We start from the raw sequence: 22,986 nt of genomic DNA, 5'->3' as shown, positions 1-22,986 counted from the left end.
CAATAACGGCGCCGGCCACGTCCTTGCAGTCAGGTGGGATTGGAGGAAGGAATGTTAGTGTGTAACCTTTGCTATATGGAGACCGTGTTTACCTCTGTATCTCCACAAAGGTTACTGGGAGGGATGTTTGTTAATGGGGAGGATCGTTGGGTCACAGGATTCACTTTGATAAGCGATTAGACCATGATAAATTATTTGACGCGAGCTAAGGATCAAACACTACTAACCTGCTTCGCGAACCGCGCAACTAATAAATCATGCCACGCGAGCGACGCGCGACACGATTGATCCTGTTCACATCACCCGCCCCCGCAGGAGCAAGGGACGCGAGCAAAGGATCAAACACTACTCTCAATGAAATATCTAGGAGTAATACTGGATGAAAAATTGAATTTTTGTGATCACATCAACTACTCGATTAGGAAGGTTGCTCAAAAATTTGGAATTTTGTGTAGAGTGAGCCGTTATCTTCCGATGGATTCAAAGGTCACATTGTACAAATCGATAATCGCGCCCCATTTCGACTACTGTGCATCGATACTCTTCCTGGCTTCGAAAACACAATTGAAGCGAATGCAGATTCTGCAAAACAAAGTTCTGCGTTTAATTCTGAAATGCAATCGTCTGACACCCCGAGCTGCAATGTTGAACTGCCTTCAATAGATGTCCGTTCGGCAATGAATAGAACTTAACACCTTGGTTTTCATATTCCGTGTAGTCAAGGGGATGGCTCCTCAATATTTGACGTGTACTGTAAGATATGGAACAGATGTGCATCGATATGAAACAAGGCATGTAGGAGAGCTCATATTGTTGAACTGCAGGAAAACATGCACGCAAAATTCGCTGTTCTATAAGAGCTATAGTTTGTTTAACCAACTACCAGAAGATGCTAAGCGAACCAACAATCTGCGGGACTTCAAAAGCCTCTGCTCAATATTTGTAAAACAGAGATCAATAGAATAAACGACAGAGAGAAATGGATGGACATACACGGAAGTGGAGTCAGATTCAGGGATCTCTCATAAGCTGGTGGAAAACATTATCGAAAGATATCTGCTCGTAAACCTTCCATACTACAAAAGATGTGTATGGGTATGTGGTAGGCCATCCGAAGAAAAACAAACAAAAAAAAACAATGGAAAACCGAAGAAAAAAAAAAACAAAAAAAAAACAATGGAAAACCGAAGAAATTCTACGCTTTTAGTTCAGAAATTTGAAAAAAGTTTTCGTTTACATTTGAAAAATTTCTGACGGTTTCATTTTCTATGCGTAACGTGTTGTAACGGTTGAATGGATGAACTGATTGAAATAAATTAATTTCAGGTAAAATTATTACATGTTCTTTGTACAAACGTTTGAGCAAGTGTGAAATAGTCCTATATTTCCAAATGACATGCGAATTGAGTTGGTCTTTCGATTTATACTGGGAAATTTGCAGGAAAATGGCCCAGAGGTCCAAAATATATACTGCCGTGAATCGCAAGTCAGTCCTATCTGTAAAAATTAGGCATTGAGAAAATGGGGTTTGAAGTTTCCAAAATCGTTTTCCATATGAATGTTTAAAAAATTCCAGAGGATTGGAACATATTCAAATCTTAATGAAACTTTCACAATTTTCTGTTTACTATGGTATCTTTATGAGAAAAACATAAGGAAAATCAAAACACTGTTCATTTTTGTGTTACACGGTGCGGAAATCTGTAGTAGGACTGATATGCGGCTACTTTTCATTATGGGACAATTTGACTTGCTGTTTTTCCTACTTGTTTCCGAACAAATATCATTATTTCATTAGAGCAGCTGAAAGAGCATTGGAAGATATGTTGAAAAGTGTACTAAACTCAATTTTAAGGAAAATGCAGATGGGACTGACTTGCGATTCACGGCAGTATAGGGGTCCAAAATACATTGATTACCCTACCCCTGGATGAGTTCTTGAAAGTAAATACTCAAGTGAAAGCTTCACTTGAGACTTTACAATTTATCACCAGGATACACTGCAAGCAGATTAGAGCGTTGATGATAATTGATTTTCCTAATTATAGAGGCTTTCGCCCTTAGACGGGTATATCGATTTAAAATAGCGGCTTCAGAGACCTCCAAGCGACGCATGGAAGAATTGGAGTCGTAGAGCTGGAAACGCGTAAGTTTTACTAGAAACTTAATGTAAAGGCTTTATGCCGCGAGGCGCCAAAATATACCGGGATAATGATGGAGGTATCTTGACGGATGAACGTGATTTGATTGAACGGTGGAAGCAGCACTACGCTGAACACCTGAATGGTGCAGAGGCGGAAGACCAAGGCATTAGGAGGAATGGCTTTATCTGTAAGGCGAATGAGGGAGATGTGCCAACTTCCACAATAAGTGAAGTTAGAATGCTAGCAAAAGCTCAAGAGCTACAAAATAGCTGGGAAGAATGGTATTGAAGCGGAATTTGTTGAAATGGACCCGGAAAGGTTGACAACTTGTCTGTACCGCTTGATAGCCAGGATCTGGGATACAGAGCAGCTACCGGAGGAAAGAGGGAGTAATATACTTAATATATAAAAAGAGTTGAAATGTCTAAAACTCAGCCTATAACTCGGCCTATAGAGTGCTTCTCAGATCATCTTCCTGCAGAAACAAAAGCTCCATTGGTGGTTTACGAACGCGGATTTCTTTTAGCCATAGGTAGCAGCGTGCAGTGAACGGTGTGTGGCAGCGAATGATAAACCGGGAGCTCGCCCAACTGGACGGTGAACCCAGTATCCAGCATGTGGCCAAAGCTAGAAGGACACGATGGGTAGAGCAAGTTGCAAGAATTCCGGAGAGCAACCCTACAAAGATGGTGTTTGCTCCGGATTCATTTGGTACAAAAAAGCGTGGAGCGTCATCTATTAAGCAATGCGAGGGGTTCCATATAAGATGCATGCGTTCAGTTTGAGCATTTTGAAGTTTTCGACAACGAGTGTGTTGGTCACTTTACACCTAATAAGTTTTCTCAGGAAGGAAGCTCTCAGAAGCGGCTATGGAAGTTTGTCGTTTATCGTTGACAATATGTGGATCAGACGGTCGTTACTGTACTTCCTCATTTGAGCAAAGATACAGAGATGATGTCCCCCTCAAGAAATTTCGGATAACTAAATCCACACGCCGAAACTTGATCCTACTTAAAGAGTGTGTATTTATTACGGCTGTAATCTTACTTAAGTAAACCATCATTCAGAAGCTGATGAATACACGGTTCTGTAAAGTGCGTGTGTGTGGTCTAGAAAAAGACAAATTCATTTCATCGAAAATTGACGATATTTCATCACCATTCGTCACCACTCCCTGTTGCCTAACCTATTCTTGCAACCAACTTACAATCCTAATACTCTGATCAAAGTTAGCACATTCTGCAGAAAAAAGAGGTCACTAAAATTTGTTACGTACCTACTTAGGAGCTAGAAACAAAAGATTTGCGTAGATAAAAGATGAACAGCAGTGACGCTGTTGTTCAGAATCGAAATTAGAATCACAAAGAAAGAAAACTTTCTTCAATTAGTAAATGCTTGTAGTTTCTATGTAAGTATCTCTCTAACGGCTATTTAACAGTGCACAATGGGAGGGGAGGGATGTTTACCACCAGTGTCGCGTCCATCAGATGGAACATTATTGGCAAGTGAACTTGATTAAACAGTGAATCTGTAAATACCGGGGGGGAGCTCAAGCAGCTCCCCGTTAAGTCACATAATTGTCGGTACGAAACTCTAGGTTTAGCGAGAATGTCGTGAATGGCATAGTGAACTGTCCTTTTCGTAGTTAAAAATGTGTTATTGGTTTTGTACAAAAGTGTAAAATTTAGACTGTATTAATTAAAATAATTATAAGAAATTATAATAGCAAAAAATTATAGTGGAAAATTCCTTATCAGTAGAAATTGATGTTTTTTGGTCATTAAAAAAAATAAAATCTGAGCAAGATGAAAAGCCGCGACTAATACTTTTAGCTTACTAACTTTCAAGTCAAAACTGAAATTCGTTACACACGTATTCGATCTATGTACACTAGTTCCGGTTGGAAGTTTATCTCATCTTCCCTTCTTGGAGGGAGGGCCGCCTCGCAATTCTCAAAAGTGTTACCGAAGTCAAACACGCTTAAATCTATAGTTCCCCGACCGATGCACAATGGTTCTTGTCAATCACTTCTACAGGTCACACTCTCGATCTCTCTCTCTCTCTCTCTCTTTACAAACTCGAGTTACCTGCTCTGGCCCGGTTCCGGTAGTGGCCAATCATTTGAGACACATCCTAATAGTAGTGAAGTTCTATTGTATTGTGAGTTGTGGTTTATCCTATTTTTTTTTCTGTCGACAGCTCAGTTTTAAATCTAATCGACGAACATTTCTTTGAGATCATGTTCGTACATCGCAATCAGAAGCATGATGCCGAAGCCGGAAGTCATGCCGAAGAATTGTAGCAGGAACTCGGACGTTTTGCAGCGGTCCTCCGCACCGTGAGCGGACGTCAGCTCGGGAATCTGGAAGGAGGGGGAGGCGAGTGAGAATGGGGTTTATACTAACACTGGCGATACCGACGCTGGCAAAGCGATTTAAGCCTTATCTATATAGACTGTAGATATACACAGTTCGTTCAATCCAATTCGTTAAATTTCAAGTTCTTTCAATCCCAAGTTTGTTCAATCCCAAGTCCCTTTAATCTCAGGTTTGTTTAATCCCAATCTCAAGTTCGTTTAATCTCAAGCTCGTTCAGGCTCAATTCCAAATTCGTTCAATGCTAAGTTTGTTCAATACCAAGTTCGTTCAATTTCAAGTTCGTTCAATCCCAAGTTCGTTCAATCTCAAGTTCGTTTCAACTCAAGTTCGTTCAGTCCCAACTCAAAGTACGTTCAATCCCAAGACTAGTCTCTAGCTAGTCGATTCTCCAGTTCGTTCAATCCCATGTTCGTTCAACCTGAAATCCGTTCTGAAGTTTTTTCAATTCCAAAGCCAATTTCGTTAAATTCCAAGTCTTTTCAGTCCCAATCTAATAAACGTATAATCTCAAATTCGTTCAATCCCAATCCCAAGTTCGTTTAATCTCAAGCTCGTTCAGTCTCAATCTCAAATTCGTTCAATTCTAAGTTTGTTCAATTTCAAGTTCGTTATATCCAAAGATCGTTCAATATCAAGTTCGTTTAATCTCAAATTCGTTCAATCCCAAGTTCGTTCAATCTCATGTTCGTTCAATCCCAAGTTCGTTCAATCTTATGTTCGTTCAATCCCAAATTCGTTCAATCCCAAGTTCGTTCAATCTTATGTTCGTTCAATCCCAAATTCGTTCAATCCCAAGACAGTTCAATCTCAAGCTCAAGTTCGTTCAACCTGAAATCCGTTCAAATCACCCAAGAACGTTCAATCCCAAGACAGTTCAATCTCAAGTTCGTTTAATCTCAAGTTCGTTAAATCCCAATTTAGTTCAATCGCAAGTTCGTTCAATTCCAAGTTCGTTCAATTCCAAGATTGTTCAATTCCATGTTCGTTCAACCCCAAAACAGTTCAATCTCAAGCTCGTTTAATTTTCAATTAGATCTCGACTAAATCCAGTTTCGAGTTAGTCTAAACTTGAGTTAGACCAATTTCTAGTTGGTCTAATCTTCAGTTAGTCCAATATCAAGTTAGTTCAATCTTGAGTTCGACCAATCTCGAGTTCATCCAAACTCGAAATACTCCAATCAGTCTGGTCTTGGTCTTTCGTGTAATACCAATCCCGAATTAGATCAATGTCGAGTTAGATCTATTTCGGTTTAGAACAATCTCGAGTTAGACCAATATCGAGTTAGATCAATCCCGGGCTAGACCAATCCCGGGTTAGTCCAATCTCGAGTTAGAGTTCGTCTAAATTCGAGAAAGTACAATCTCGAGCTAGTCTGCTCTAGATTCAACCTATAGATAGACCAACTTCACTTACACTTTCGAGTAATACCCATCCCGAGTTAGATCAATCTCGAGTTAAATCTGTCTCGGTTAAGACCAATCTTGAGTAAGTAGAATTCATTGTTATATTGAAGATCAATCCCGAGTTAGACCAATCTTGAATTTGAGCTATCTCGATTTATATCAATCTCAAGTTAGACCTATTTCGGGTTAGTGCAATCTCGAGTTAGTCTGATCTCGAGATAGTCCAATCCTTAGTTAGCCCCGTTCCGATATTGTCCAATCTCAAGTTAGACTAATCTCGAGTTAGTCCAATCTTAAGGTAGACCAATATCAAGTCAGACCAATCTCTAGTAAGACCAACATCGAGACTGTCTAATCCCAAGTAGCATCAATTTTCAATTTTTCGAGATAGTCCAATCTTGAGATCATCCAAACTCGAAATAGGCCACTCTCGAATTAGTCTGATTTTGATCTAAATTAGAGATAGAAATTAGAATACACTTTCGTGTAATACCAATCCCGAGTTAGATCAATGTCGAGTTAGATCTACTTCGGTTTAGACCACTCTCAAGTTAGACCAATTTCGGGTTGGTCCAATCTTGAGTTAGTCCCGTCCCGATATTGTCCAATCATCTCGAGTAAGACCAATCTTAAGGTAGACCAATTTCAAGTCAGACCAATCTCTAGTAAGATCAATTTCGAGATCGTCTAATCCCGAGTAAGATCAATTTTCATTTTTTCGAGTTAGTTTAATCTTGAGATCATCCAGACTCGAAATAATCAACTGACGAATTGGTCTGGTTTTGATCTAATTTAGAGATAGGTCTTTCTCAAGTTAGTTCAATCTCAAATAAATACACTTTCGTGTAATACCAACCCCAAGTTCATCAATGTCGAGTTAGATCTTTCTCGGTTTAGACCAATCCCGGATTAGTCAAACTCGATTTAGTCTGCTCTAGATCTAATCTAGAGATAGACCAACTTCAGGTAAATTCACTTTCGAGTAATACCGATCCCGAGTTAGATCAATCTCGAGTTAAATCTATCTCAGTTAAGATTATAATCTTGAGTAACTCGAATTCATTGTTATATTGACGATCAATCCCGAATTTGACCAATCTTGAAGTAGAGCTTTCTCGATTTAGATCAATCTCAAGTTAGACCAATTTCGGATTAGTCCTATCTCGAGTTAGTCCGATTACTGTAAGAGTTACACCAGGTACTCCATCAAAATTTCCACCAGGAATTCCATCAGGTTTCCATTAGGAGTTTCTTTAGAGATTCCATCGGAAGTTCCTTTATGGATTCTATCAAAATTTCCACTAAGGATTCCATTGGAAGTTCCACTAGGGATTTCATTGGAAGTAGCAAATGTATAAGAAATTATTCCAGGGATTCCACCAGGAGTTCTGTCAGAGATTCCATCTGGAATTCCTCCATCACGAGTTCTTCTAGGGATTTCATCAGGAGTTCCTTCAAGAATATCTTTATATCAGGAGTTCATCCAGAGATTCCATCAAGAGTTCCTACTGAGATTTCACCTGGAATTCCTCAACAGATTCGATCAGGAGTTCCTCTAGAGATTATATCAGTGATTCCTCGAAGAATTTCGTCAGGATTCGGAGTTCCTCCAGGGATTCTATCATGAGTTCCGCAAATAACATTATAAGAATTCCTCCAGGGATTTCATCAGGAGTTCCTATAGGAATTCTTTCAGGAGTTTATCTAGAGTGTTCATTAGTAGTTCCTCCAATGATTCCATCAGGAGTTCCTTCAAGAATATCTTCAGGAATTCCTCCAATGATTTCGTAAGAAGTTCCTATAGGGATTCTATCAGGAGAGCCTCTGAGGATTTTATCAGGAGTTCCGCCAGGGATTCCATCAAAAGTTCCTTTAGAGACTCCACCTAGACTTCCTCCAGTGATTCCATCAGGAGTTTCTCCAGAGATTATATCAGGAGTTCCTCGAAGAAATCTATCAGGATTTTTTCTAAGCATGTCATAATTAATTCCTCTAGGAATTCTATCAGAAGTTCCATCAGGAATCTTATCAGGAGTTCCTCCAGGGATTTTATCAAGAGTTTCCATAGGGATTCCATCAGGAGTTCCTTCAATGATTCCATCTGGAGTTCCTTCAATAATATCCTTAGGAATTCTTCCAAGGATTCCATCAGGAGTTCTTCCAGGGATTCTATCAGGAGATGAAATTGGGATTTTATCAAGAGTACCTTTAGGGCTTCCATCAGAGTTCATTTGGGGATATCATCAGGAGTTCCTCTAGAGATTCTATTAAGAGTTCCTTCTAAGATTTCATCTGGAATTCCTTGTCAGATTCTATTAGGAGTTCCTCTAGATATTGTAGCAGAAGTTCCTCGAGGAATTTAATTACTATGTCTTCTAGATATATCACAAGGAGTTCCTCGAAAGATTTCATCAAGAGTTCCACCAGGAGTCTTATAAGAATTGCTCCAGGGATTTCATCAGAAGCTTCCTTCAAGGATATCGTCAGGAATTCCTCCAAGGATTCCATCAGGAGTTCCTATAGGTATTCTATCAGGAGTACCCCTGAGGATTTCATCAGAAGTTCCGCCAGGGATTCCATCAAATGTTCCAATAGAAACTCCACCTGGACTTCCTCTAGTGATTCCAGCAGGAGCAGGAGCTCCTCCAGAGATCATATCAGGAGATCCCCAAAGAATTCTATCAGGATTTTTTTCTATCATCAGGAATTCCTCTAGGAATTCTATCAGAAATTCCTCTAGGAATTTCATCAAGAGTTTCCATAGGGATTCCATCAGGAGCTCTTCAAGGGATTTCATCAGGAGTTCTTCCAATGATTTCATCTTAAGTTTCTTGAATAATATCTCTAGGTATACTTCCAAGGATTCCATCAGGAGTTCTTCCAGGGGAAAATTGGGATTCTATCAAGAGTACCTTTGGGACTTTCATAAGAATTCTTCTGGGGATTATCTCCAGGGGATTCCATCCATAGTTCTCTCAGAGATTCCACCTGGAATTCTTAAAGAGATTCTATCATGAACTCCTCCAGAGATTATATCAGGATCTAGGGATTCTATCAGGAGTTCCATCAGGAATCTTATCAGGAGTTCCTCCAGGGATCTCATCAGGAGTTCCTTCAAGGATTTCATTTGCAGTTCCTTTAGATATTCCATTTAGAATTCCTCCAGCGATTCTATCAAAAGTTTATGTAGGAATTCTATCAGGAGTTCCTTCAGAGATTCCACCTGGAATTCCTACAGGGATTCTTTCAGAAGTCTCTCTAGGGATTCCATCAGGAGCTTCTTCGTAGATTGCACCTGCAATTTCTCTAGAGAATATACCAGGGATTCCTCAAGGAAGTCCATCAGGATTTCTTCTTGGGGTTGTATGAGGAGTTCCGCCAGGCATATTGTCAGAAATCCCTCCAGGAATTTCATCAGGAGTTTCTATAAGGATCCCATCAGCCGTATCTTTAGAGATTCCATTAGGAATTCTTCCAGAGATTACTTCATTAGGAGTCCTTCTAGGGATTTGATCAGGAGTTCCTCTAAGGATTCCATCAGGAGTTCCTTCAAGAATATCAAAAGTTTCTGTAGGAATTGAATTAGGAGTTCCTTCAGAGATTCTAACTGGAATTCCTGCAGGAATTCTATCAAGATTTACTCTACGAATTCCATCAGAAATTCTTCCAGGGATTCCATCAGAAGTTCCTCCAAGGACTCCATCAAAAGTTTCTCTGGGGATTTCATCAGGAGTCTTTCAATAGATTTCATTAGAAATTTCTGCAGGAATTCCATCGGAAGTTCTTCCATGGATTTCTTTTTGAAACACTTCTAAGATTGTATTATAAAATCCTTTTGGAACTCCATCATGAACACCTTCTGGGATTCCATGAGAAGGTCTGTCAGGGATTCTATCAGGAACTCTTCTAAAGGTTTCTTCAGAAATTCCTTGAGAGTTATTCTGGGTTTCATCTTACTATTTACTACCTGAATTCATTAAGGAATTTTACCATAATTTTCTTCGAGGGTTTTTTTAGGGAACTTTTTGAGGGATTTCTCCAGGAATTCTTCGAGGGAGATCACCCGGAAATAATCAAGTGATGTCTCCCGAGATTCTTCAAGGAATTAATATCTCCAATGATCCTCAAGGGAAACCAGAAATTCCTCCTGGGATTTTACCAGAAACTTATCACCGGAATAACTCAAGAAATTCCTTCCGGAATTTCTTGCGCAATATCTCCAGGGATTTTCGGGATTTTCAGGAATTTCTCCAGCAATTTTACCAAAAAAATATTTTAAGGATTTAACAAGTAATCTGGGAATAATTCTCCTGTAACTCTATGAGCAGTTCCTCCATGAACTCGAAAAAGAATTCCTTCAGGGATGCCTCTGAGAATTCCTTCAATAATTCCACCAGGAATTCTTCGAAAATGCCACTAGAATCTCCTCTAAGGACTCCAACTAAAAATCCACCAGGTGCTCCTCTAAGGATTCCACCAGAGGTTCCTCCATAGCTTGCATCTGGAATTCACCCAGGTAATTCTCCATGATTTCGCGAGAGGAGTTTTTTAGGGAATTTCACTAAGAGTTCTACCCGGGATTAACACTAGAATATCACCAAAGTTTCGCTAGAATTTCCACCAGATAAATCTACCAGAGTTTCGCCAGAAGCTCTACCAGAAAATACTTCAATGGTTTTACTAGGATTTCCCTTCTTAGCTAGTACCATCCCATTTTCAGGGTATCAGTAATCCCTCCAGGGAATTAATCAAAACAATTCACCAGATTTTTTTTCTGAAAAACAACCAATATTTCCGCGAAAGAGAGGAATTCCGCGAAGGATTGAACTAGCAATTCTTCCTTTCTCTACTCTAGGTATACATCAGGAAGGCATCTACGCAATTTTGAAATGATTATTCCTCCAGGGATTCAACTGATATTCACTCAGAAGTTTAAACAAAGCATTTCTCTGAATGTCTTCAAGTTGAATCCCTGGAAGGATTTTCTGGAAAAATTTATGGAACTATTTATTGTGTAATCCTTGGAGTAATCACCAAAGACATCACAGGAGAAATTCCTTCATATATCTCTGGAAGAACTTTTAAAGCAATCCCTAAAGGATTCCTTGGGAAAAATCCTTCAAGAAATTGATGGATAAATTCCATTAGGAATCCTTGGAGAACATTTCTGGTAGATTCTTGAAGTCTCGTAGAGTCCCTTCAGGGTCACAAGGAAGAATCTTTGAAGGAAACACTGGAGAAATATCATGAAAGAATTCATTGAAGATTCCTTAGAGAAGAATCCCCGGAGATTATCCTGGGAATTTCTGAAGCAACTTCTGGTGGAATTCAAGGAGGAGTCCTAGGAGGAAGCCCTGACAAAAGTCCTGGTGAAATCCTTGGTGGAATTTCTGGTGATTTTTTTGAGAAGTATCTGAAAGAGTTCGTGATATGATTACTGAATAATACAAGATGGAATCCTTGGAACTAGAATTCCAGAAGGAATCTTTGAAGAAATTGGTGAAGCAATCTTTGTAGGAATTCTTGGAATCAACCTTGGAGTAAGCTCTGAAAAATTACTGAAGAAATCATTTTAAGCATTTTTTTTGGTTGATATTTGAAGGAATCAGTGGAGGAAATGCTGGATAATTAGTGGAGGAGCCTTTGAAGGAATCTCTGGAAGAATGCCACTTGAAGGTATGCCTGAAGGATTTTCTGATTGAATCTGTGGATAAATTTCGAGAGAAATTATTGATAAAATTCCTGGTAGAATCCCAGGAAGAATTTCTGGTGGAATTCCTAGTATAAACTGGATTCCTGGAAAAACTTCAAAGTATAATAACTAGAGGAAGATTCTAGATAGATATCGATGACTGTTCAGAATAATCCCCGACAGAGAACCCTAATAATGTTAGAGTTTTGCCGAAATATCAATTCAAAGTTCTGCTCTTTCTCATAACGATTATTGATCAAAAATCGTAAAAATATTTCCCCCACAGCCTTTACTAGACTTGCCGAGATCATTCAAAACATGCGAAGAAATATAGTGTTGCCGCAACAAACTTTGACAAACCGCTGATGGGCGGATCCAAGTGTTTGACGAACTGATTGTACTGTCTGTGGGGCAGTTATACGAACACCAGTGTCAGCTAGTCAAATTGGCGCCTTATCAACTACCGATGCGCATGGGTGATAATTCACATTGCGTAAATTTATGCAGCGTTGTCGCCGTGGGAATGTAGAGAACGTGCGCTTTTGAGTTAATTTTGTTATTCCACCAACGATTTTGTCCGAATATATCCATCATCGAACAATTTCATTTGAAAATCTATCAGATTTTTTACAGATGTATAACCAGAACTGTCCAGTATTTCCAACGGATTTTTTTTTCAGAAATTTCAGCTCCAGTGATTTCTTCAGGAATACCGACATGGATTCAATCATGATTTTTTGGGGTTTTGAAATGAATTCTTCTAAAGATTTCACAAGGAATTTCACGAAGAATTGCTCTAGTAATTCAAGTAGAAGTTTTGCTAGATATTACACCAGGAAAACTCCGATAATTTCTTCCAGGAAATTTTTCAACGTTCCCACCAGGAGTTCATCAAGATATTTGATAAAAAAAAAACTATTATTCAGGGATTTATTATGGAATTCCACCGCCTGTAATTTCGAAAATATTGCTAAAAAAAAACAGGGATTACACCAGAACTAGTTTCAGGAATTTCTTCAGAATTTTGACTAGGGATTCCACCAGAAATTCTTCCATCGCGATTTCACCGTAATCCTTTCTACGGTATTTTCTTTACGGATTATACCAGAAATTATTCCAGGTATTCAAGCAAGAATTCTTCCTGGGAATCCTGATATAAATCGATCAGAAATTTTCTACAGGGCAACCTGGAGTTTCTCCAGAAATTTTTACCACGAATTCCCACAAGGACTTTCTTTAGGATTTGCATCAAGATTTCTTCCAGAGCATTCACCAGGGATTCCACTAGAAATTCCAGAAATTCCGCCAGAAGTATTTCCATTGATTCTCTCTGGGATTTAACAAGAAATTCTCCCAGTAATGTGACCAGAAGTTCCTCTAAGGATTCCACCAGGAATTTCTTCAGGGAAACAACCTGGAATTCCTGCAATAATTTCACGCAAGAATTCCGAAAAGTATTTCAATATTTTTTTTTCAAACATTACTTCAGAAATTCCTTGTGAAATTCCACCAATGATTTCACCACAAATTCCTCCAGGGGTTTCTTTCATATTTCTTCTACGAAATTTTACTGAAATTTCTCCAGATTTTCCACGAAGAATAATCTCAGGGATTTCAAGAGTAATAGAGGGAAATGTGAAACTCCTACAGAGATTTCATATATAACTCATGTAGAAATTTTATCACGATTTCTACCAGAATATACTCGTAGAACTCTTTCGAGGATTCCTCAAGAATTTTGTTCAGTAATTCCTTCAAGAATTCTTCTTCTGGAATACTTCCGATGATTTCTTCAACGTTTTGGTTTTATTTATCAGTTTTGGTTTGATTTAGTTTTCTGGTATGATCGCTAGACAAATTCCTGGTGGAATTTCTAAGGCCGCTTCTAGTGGAATTCTTAGTTGAATCTCATAAGGCTTCCTGGAGGAATCCCTTAAGAATTGCTGCTGGAATCCAAGGAGGAATTTCAGGTAGGCTAACTGGAGAATCCATGGTGAAATCCCCGGAATACCTCTGGGGAAGTTTCTTGAAAGAATTCCTAGAAGATGAATTCCGTCATGTAGGAATTATTGACAAAGCTTTAAATGAAATGTTCACTATTTGCCGGTAATATCACAAGGGGAATTTTTGAAGGGATTCTCAGAGTAATGTTGAAGTAATCCCTGGAAAATTGGTGACAGAACTCCTAGTGGAATGTAGGGATAAACTCAGTGGCGATTCCCTAACCTCAAATCTACCTGTTCCACGAATATAAATTCTTGAATTTCAGCAACAAATTTGCATCTATTGAGAAGAGATTTGTTAGAAAGGACGTTTCCAATAATTTACTGTTTGTTTTATAATCTAAATTTACCGAAATAATCATTTTTAGTTTCGTAGAACAGGTAAAAAGTGAGGTTACGAGTCGCCTCTGGATAAACTACTGAAGAATCTCTTAAGGAATTCCTGGAAGAATGCCTGGAAGAACCCTTGGAAACAACCCTGGATGAATCCCTAAAGAGACTGTTGAATAGAATTCCATAGAAATAATGGTAAAGCTGCATAGAAAATAGTGGATCCTGTAGAAATTCCGGGAGAAACTTCTTGGAGAATTTCTGGAAAATTTCGTGGAAAAAATCCTGGAGGAATTTCTAAAAATATATGGATGAGTCACTAAATAAATTCTTGATGAAAACTCTCAAGGATTCCTAATGGAATACTTGGAGAAATCCCCGAAAAAAATCTAACACAAACTTCTAGTTTAATCCCTGGAAAAATGCCTTGGGGAACCTTTAGAAGAATTCTTGAAGGTATCGCTGGATAAACTCCTGGTGGAATTGCTTATGGAATCTCTGGATGAATCCCATATAAAACCCTTGGATGATTTCTTACACACATACCTACAGGAATTCCTGGATGAATCATTGGATGCATTCCTCGAAGAATTCCTGAATATACTTTTGAAGGAATCCTTTAAATCCCTGGAGAAATTTTAATGGAAATAGTGGAGGAATTTGCGATGAATTATCCGGAGATTTTGTTTAATAAATACCGGTAAACTTTTTGGAGAATTTCTTGAAAATGTGGTTGAGAAAAGCATGATGCAATTTATGAAAGAATACCTAGGTTAATTAGTGAATCTCTAGGAAAAAATCATGGTTTCACCTATGAAGTAGTTCCTGGAGGAATGACAGAAGATTTTTTTGGGAATCCTTGATGAAACTAAAAGAACACTATCGATAGGAATTCTTGTAGAATTACCTGTATTTTGTTTTGTAGGGACTCCTGGAAAAACATCTGAAAGGATTCTAGGTGAAATTCCTAGAAGAAACTTTGTAGAAATATCGTTGGAGAATTTCGGAAAGGAATTTCAGGTATATATCTGGATAAATTTCATGAGAATTTTCAAATTATTGGAAGGATTTCTAGAATCTAAGAAGGGTTTCTTGATGGAATCTGGAGAAATGTTTGCAGAAACTGAAGAATTACTGGAAACATTGCTTGAAGAATTTGTGAAAAAACACCTGGATTAACACTTCACCATAAGTTATGGATCATGGACCTTGGATAAATTGTAAGCAAAATCGAAGGTCGTAAGTTTTTTTTGAATATTATTGAATGATTTCCTGGATGAATGTCGGGAAAATTCTGAATTTTAATCTTTGGTCATGATATATTGGCGTTATTCAAAATCTTAATGTATGTACATAGAAAATTACTGTATAAATTTATTATCTTCTTCTTCTTTCTGGCGTTATGTCCCCACTGGGACCGAGCCTGCTTCTCAGCTTAGTGTTCTTATGAGCACTTCCACAGTTATTAACTGAGAGCTTACTATGCCAATGACCATTTTTGCATGCGTATTTCGTGTGGCAGGTACGAAGATACTCTATGCCCTGGGAAGTCGAGAAAATTTCCAACCCGAAAAGATCCTCGACCGGTGGGATTCGAACCCACGACCCTCAGCTTGGTCTTGCTGAATAGCTGCGCGTTTACCGCTACGGCTATCTGGGCCCCATATAAATTTATTATGAGAGTACTAATAAAAAGAAACTTCGTGAAATTTCAATTTGATTTGTTGCAGGATATTCTGTAGAAATCTCTCTCCTCTACCTGTAAATTCCTTAATCAAATTTGAATCCTGGTACATATGTTGCCATTAGACAAATATCAATGCACGATGATTAGCTAAAATTTCGTGCTAATAACATTTTTGATTAGTTTGTCTTGATGCTTCATAAATATTTTTTCGACTCTGGAACGTGGTATCATTTATTCATTTATTTTTTTTTTGTCCGGTGGATATCAGACGCAATTTCTATCTCGAAAATATTCTCCATCGGTTTGACTAACTTGGGGGGCGGAGTCAATGTTGGTCAAACCGTCTGAGCGTCTGTGGGCTGCATAAGACCAATTTCGAGATTATCCAATCCCCAGAAATTACTCCAAAGATTCAACCTGCAGTTTCCTCAAAAACTTTTCCACATTTCTCAATAAACTCCACCAAGAAATTATCCAGTATACCAACAATTTCCCTAGGAATGTTTCCAAGATTTCCTGGGATTTGCTTCAGAAGCTTTCATAAATCTATATTCTGAAGGATATTCTACAGAATTGTCGTTAAATTTTATTTTTTAAATCAGAAATTACTCTGGAGATTCCTCCTAAGATTGCTCAAGAATTCTTCCAGAACTTTTTTGAGATATTTTCAAAGAAAGTCAAAGAAAGTCCAAAAGTTCTTTCAGATACATCTTCTGGAAATCGCCAATACAAAGTTTCGAAAATGATTGTAGAAATCCTAAAGTAATCCCTGATGAAACTTGTGTGGAAATTTCTGATGAACTCCTGCACGGATCTACTGTACTTTTGAGAAAGTCTTGGAGGATTTTCTAGATAAATTTCTAAGAAATTGTCTAATATCTAGCAGATTTCTGAAAAAATATCTGGAAACATATAGGTCGGAATTTGCTGGTGCGAAACCTTAAACGAACAGAAGAAACCATACAGCTCCATTCAAGAAATAACTCCAGAAATGTTTGGATGAACTGCAGGAGTAATCCCTGAATGAATGGAGGAAATCCTGGAAGAGTTATGGAATAATGTTCGGATCAATTCCTGTGATGTAGAAGGAATCAATATAAACATGGCTGGAAGACTACCTAAAACAGCATAGGAACTCCTGGACGGATTCTCGTAAGCACTACAAAATCAAGTTTTTCTTCAAAAGCTCTGGAATGAACCTTCGTGGATTTTTTTGGTAGAACTTGTTGGGCGGTAGCGGGTAGTAGATTTTGTCAATTTATTGTTCGGCTCAGATATAATTACAAAATTCCTGCAGAATAAAGGAACAGTGAGTTTTGATACTAAATTATTTAATTCAACATCTTACTATGGTGTTTGCTACCCCTCAACTATACAATACGGTTCGTCGAATCCAACTTTATGGTCACTGTCTTGTCTGGTCTGTCAATAGTGAAAGATGTCGTAAGGTTCAACAAAGTCATTGATAGAGTTCCTTACCTATACTAAATGTATGATTCGACCCTAGACTTGTCAATCGTAATACACCGATAATTTCAGTCGCTAAGGCTCATGCTAAATTAAAATTCAGAAATCAGCATTTACAAGACCATTATCTCAGCAAACTTACCCCGCAAGCTAAGAGCGATTAAATCTATCGATATTAGTTCAATGGAGCATGTTTGTCTTACTCTGTAATAGCAAACATAGTTACGTGAGCATTTAGTTCATTTCATAATCCATTATATCTCACATTTAATCATAAATTTACGATTATCTGTATACTATTTTATAAAATTCCCTAAGTGGACGGAATATTAACTTTAAATAAAGCAAATTAAAGGTGCATTTAAGAGGTAATTTCACAACGCTTTAGATTAGAAGTCGTCACGTGGCTGTATGGCTATTGTCTCTCCTTCATTGTGTCATTCTGCTGAATGTTGTCTTTGGTAGATAAATGACAACGCCGTGTTTGATGTTCAACGTCAATCGCTATGGGGCATGAAGAGTTAGATGGGTTATTTGACGTGGCGCAATCAACAGAACTCTTTAGTATTTTTTAGATTTCCTAAAGCAACAACTGGAGAAATCGGTAGAGCAGTCTTTAGACAAATCTCTGGAAGAAATCCAATGAACTATGCTGGAGTGCTTACGGATTTCTTGGAGCATCATGGAGAAACTCCTTTAACAATCTCTTGAGAAATCGCTGATAGAATTGGAGAATTTGGTGAATCTTTTGAAGATTTCTGGATGATTCCTGAAGTATTCCTTGAAAATATTCCAGTTTAGTGTCCAGTTAAGTTTCAAGTTTAGTTTTCACTTCAATTCAGGACAGTTTAAATTTAGTTCAGTTTTTCTAGTTATGTTAAGATATACAGTACTGGACAGAATAAAGTACGCATTGGCCGTTTTTCCATACAAAATGGTCAAGTTTGGAGGCTTATATCTCGGTTTCTAGATGTCCGATTGACCTGAAATTTTCACCGCAGCTTGAAAGTAACCTCTAATTTGCTAGGCTAGAAATTCATAGTTTTTCATTAAGAAACTTTTGAGTTATCGCAAATCTTGAATTTTGATGAAAATGACAAAATTTTGAAATAGAAATGATGGTTAAATGTAAATATTTAGAGCAATTTGTCCTTCTGCAAAAATTTGCAATTTGATAAGACAAACAAGTTTGCAGAACATCATTTTTTCGGAAAAACTGATTGTTTGCAAAATAATTTCAAAACAAAATTTCATTTTCATTTTCATTTTCATTTTGCAGCGTTTGGTGGGGCAATGAGAGCGCAAGTCAGTCCAAAGCCGGGGGCAGGGATAGGTAATGGCCGTAATAGTCTATGCGGACCACTTGAACACCATCGGAAATGATAGGAAGGGTTGGGGTAGGGTATAGGAAATTGGAGAAGACTTGACACAGTAATGCGATTAATGCTGCAAAATGTAAATGTGCTGAGAGCAATTTAATTTGAGTTTTGAAGTTTGGTTTAATTTAATTAAATTTCAAACAATTGTACAAGTAAGAAAGAATGAGCTGATCGCTTTATAGAAATTTAATAAACAACAAAGTAATAACAATATGAGAGTGATGCTTGCTGATGGCACGATGCGACGCTTTAGGAGCTTTTGATAATGATTGAACATTACTATAAAGAACGCAATTCAATCGATGGTGACAACTTTACAAACTTTATCTGTTTTTATTATGTACAGATATAAAATTATAATTCAGTTTACTGATTGGCGGTGCTGATTTATTTAAAAATATTTGATATTATTAAAATGAAATGTATTACTTACTCATGTGGTTCATACTTCCCTGACCAGAATTATTCTGTTTTGAGCATTCTTTTCGAAGCTATTCTATCCAGTTATCCATGGACTGCTTACAGTTCTGAAATTATTCTTATTGTGCATGCTCATGCATTATATTAGTAATGATCATAATCATGCAACAGTTAAGAAGGTGAGAAAGAGAGAATATAGGAACAGTGATTAGTAATGAGTAATTATGTAATTTTGTTATAATAATAAACAATTAAACAGCACTAATGAATAGCTTAAAAAATGACATTACAGCATAGCTGAGCCTTTCGGATCATAAGACCGATGTATAAAAATAATTTGTTTCGAAATTGTCCGCGTGGTCTTCTAGTGCCCCTATTAGATTAGAATCAGTCATAGACATACATACCGAATGCTCGCCATGACCCTATGACCAACATTTGTATATGTATAGCCTTAGCTGATGTGGCTTTTCTAATAGGTAGTTCTTTCACTCATTGATTGTCTTCAAAACCTTGTCAAGTATAGAAAATTGATTTTATTTCATTTATGACTACATTGAAGCTACACTGTACTTATTGAGTATTAGGTATTATTTTATGTTTTTATCACTATTGATATTATCAAGGCCAGAATTCCCATTGAGTGAAGAATTTTATAGTACTAGAACACCATAGAAGATCGCTAAACATTACCTAATCATGGAACGGCTTTTTGCTCTATTATTTTAAGTAGATGCTATTGATCTCCCTTTGCTCCTATCCGCAACCCGGTGCACGCGCCCTGTTGGTTTTCGAAAACCTCGTAGAAGATTACAAACCGTCAATGGCATTCCCAATTACTACCCCACATTGCACATTCAAGGGTCTGACTGTGCTCCTAACCCACCCTCAGTTTGTAATCTTCTCGCCAGATTGAAATTATATTTTCCCGAAGTGAAAGTAATTTTGATGAGTGATAGCCGTACTCTGCAGTAGTTTAACCAGAATCTTTAGGTCTGAAGACAAAATCTAAATTTTGTAATAAAAAGTTTGCCATTGCTTTGAAATTCACCTAACATCTAATCAATCTACTAACAACAGCGATCAATTATCAAAACTCATCGCTCCCTGGAAAATATAATCCCAAGCCCAGGGAATTTCAAAACAAAATTATGCGATTTTTCACAAATTGAGAGATTTTCAATAGTTCAAAAGATTGTGTTTCAAATACAGTGATATTTCAATTGAGTAAAATCTATGTTATATCTAGGCTGTGGTGAAAATTTCAGATCAATCAGGCCACTAGAAGCTGAGATTCAGATTTCCAAACTTGACCATTTTGTATGGGAAAACGGCCAATGCGTACATTACTCTGTCCAGTACTGTAGCTTCAGCTCAGTTCTGTTCTATTCAGTTCTGTATCCAGTTCGGTTCTGTTTTGTGTTTAGCTTTGTTCATTTATGTTCAGTTCTGTGTTCAATTCTATGCTCATTGTCTGTTTTGTACCGTTCAGTTCTTGTCCAGTTGTGTTCAGTTAGGTATTCAGTTCTGTTCAGTTCTGCTCAGTTCTGTTCAGTTCTGTTCAGTTCTGTTCAGTTCTGTTCAGTTCTGTTCAGTTCTGTTCAGTTCTGTTCAGTTCATTCAGTTCTGCTGTTTATTTCTGTTTTGTTCCATTTAGCTCTGCTCACTTCTATTCAATTCGGATTAGTTTTTTTCAGTTCTATTCTGTTAAGCTCAAGTGATTTCAAAAAGCGATAACGTCATCATTCAACTACTCACCATATCGACCAGCGCAATGTACAGGAACAGTCCGGCGGCCACCGAGAACACCCATGCCGACGCCTCCGGCTGGTGCCCAATCACAATGCCGATCATCACGCCGATGAAGCTCAGAATGGACGACAGCAGATTGTAGTACACGGCATCCCGGGCGGACATTCCCGCCTTCAGCAGCACCGCAAAGTCCCCTAGCTCGTGCGGAAGTTCGTGACAGAACACGGCAATGGCCGTGGAGAATCCACCGGCGATGTTGTTCGCAAACGCAGCCCCGATCGTCATTCCATCGGTGAAGTTGTGTAGCCCATCGCCCATGATGACCATCCAGGCGACCGCTGACAGCGATCCCGGTGGCGAGTGGACGTGACCGTGCATGTGGGTGTGTCCGTGGTGCTTCGTTTCGTGTTCCCGCAGGATGATGGTATAGCTCTCGGGTTGCAGTTTCGGCTTGGAGGGTTCGCTCTCGATCGACGCGTCATCCAAATTCGTCGAAACGGTATTGTTGTCCTGAATGGTGGAATCGTCCTTGGAACTGATGTGATGAAGACCGACGTAATCTCCAGCATGTTCCCCTCCGTGTTCTCCGCCATGGTTGTTGGCGCACTTGGCCGTCGTATTGTTATGATTGTTGTGGTGGTGATTCTCCATGTGGTTGTGCTCGTGGTGATCATCCTTGGTTTCCGTTGCGATCTCATCGTAGCAATAGGGATAGGAACTGTACTTGTGCTTGCACTGCTTCTCGCCACTTCCGGCATGCTGCAAGGAACTGGATTCGGGTTCTCGCATAACCCTGACCCGCGAGGAAGGTTTGTCCTTCTTCGCCTGGTGTTTGTACCACTCGGCCACCACCGTCAGAATCCGCTCCATAAAGTAGAAGAATACGATGCCCCCAACGGCGGCCAAACCTTTGTACATCATTTCGTCGTGTGAATTCTTCATCGTCGTTGCCATCATGGCGTGCGGAAGCAAATGAAGCAGAGCATCCCCGCAAAGTGTCCCCACGGCCAGTGCCACCAGAAACTGCAGTGCATGCTGGTAGAAGTGCTTATCCATACAAGGTATCACAGCCACGCCCAATAAACCACACAAACTGACACCCAACACGGCCAACGTGGAGTAGATCCAGACCGCCATCTCGATCGTGTCATCTCCGTGTTCCCCAACGTGCTCCTTCGAAGGATACAGCGCCGTTGCACCTGTCCAGTTGGCCAGATCTGGAACCACATTCGGATCGATGCACCCGGCACGCTGTCGGGACGTTTTCGATGCCAACTGCGCCAACAGAATCGGGCATATGTTGAACAGATCGTCCCGTTCCAGGCGGATCGAAGCTTTCAATCGATCTAGTTCGCTCGTGATGTTACCGCTGTTGGTACCGTTGGATTTCCCTCCGGAGGTCCTATTACTATTGCTAAGTGTATTACTACTGGTTCCACCGTCAGTTCCGACGGTGGCATTGGACTTATCGCTACTGGTGCTGTTGCTAGCTGCACTATCGTAAGTAAGTTGAGAGAGCTTTTCGGGGCGCAACGTGGCCATTGCCACCGGCTTGGGAATCGCTATCCGGTTCACAAAATCAACACTATTGATGCACTGAAATTGCAAAAAAAAAAATCTGTTTACTTCCCTTGTACCTTACAATCTCTAATCAGCACATATCGTTAGAATTCAAGTTTTTTGTCGCTATTTGCTAGGATATGCTAAAACTAGTGGATAAGCGTTATGGTTCAAACAGGTGGACCCAAGGGTGGACCCCTCAAGTCAACAAGCTGAACAGTTTACGAAAGACCCTATTTTTTGATAAATCTTAACCTTCGGGCTGTCGCCCTGTTGTACTTTGTACAACATCGACTTACCAATTAAGGCTAAGTAGCCCGTCATTCGTTTTGGCAGCCATGTTGAGATTGCAGCTCGTAATTTCAAAGTGATAAAACTCAGTCCACATAGGTCATAATGATCCGGAAAAGTATTATTATATGCGCTGACGTACCAAGAGTGTGCTGATACTTTTTCAGTTGCGTCAGTGCAATACCAACCGATTTTCTTTAACTCAAAATTGTGACGCATACAAATTTCAATGACGGGCTACTTTGACACGAACTTCAAAACATGGTTTTTTTTCGCTCTAGATTCAGGTTAAGAATTGAGACATTGGAAAATCAAGTCGAAAAACAAATCTCAGTACGATATAAATGAATTACATATTTTTTATTTCATTTCTTGTGTTCACACATAATCACAAACAATTTGATTTTTTGACGTCACGAAATTATGTTAGGTTTTGAACGCTAATAACTCAGCCATTTATCGATAGATTTTCAATATTT

At 38.8% G+C, this 22,986-nt stretch overlaps 1 protein-coding gene across 9 annotated transcripts in view; it reads right to left on the bottom strand.

The window, feature by feature from the left end:
- Positions 1-3,145: 3,145 nt before the first annotated feature.
- LOC5574062 (zinc transporter foi) overlaps positions 3,146-22,986 on the bottom strand; it is a 120,574-nt gene continuing 100,733 nt past the window's right edge. For all 9 annotated transcript variants that reach the window (XM_021841892.1, XM_021841898.1, XM_021841893.1 and 6 more), the window contains 2 exons: positions 20,663-22,252; positions 3,146-4,506 (listed from right to left, as the gene is read on the bottom strand). In XM_021841892.1, coding sequence (XP_021697584.1) covers positions 4,357-4,506; positions 20,663-22,252 — 1,740 coding nt within the window. In that variant the 3' untranslated portion in view covers positions 3,146-4,356. The remainder of the gene's footprint in view (positions 4,507-20,662; positions 22,253-22,986) is intronic.

The sequence above is a fragment of the Aedes aegypti genome, chromosome 2 (assembly GCF_002204515.2).
Source record: "Aedes aegypti strain LVP_AGWG chromosome 2, AaegL5.0 Primary Assembly, whole genome shotgun sequence".
NCBI classification, from domain to species: Eukaryota; Metazoa; Arthropoda; class Insecta; order Diptera; family Culicidae; genus Aedes; species Aedes aegypti.
This window is presented reverse-complemented; position numbering and strand designations above follow the sequence as displayed.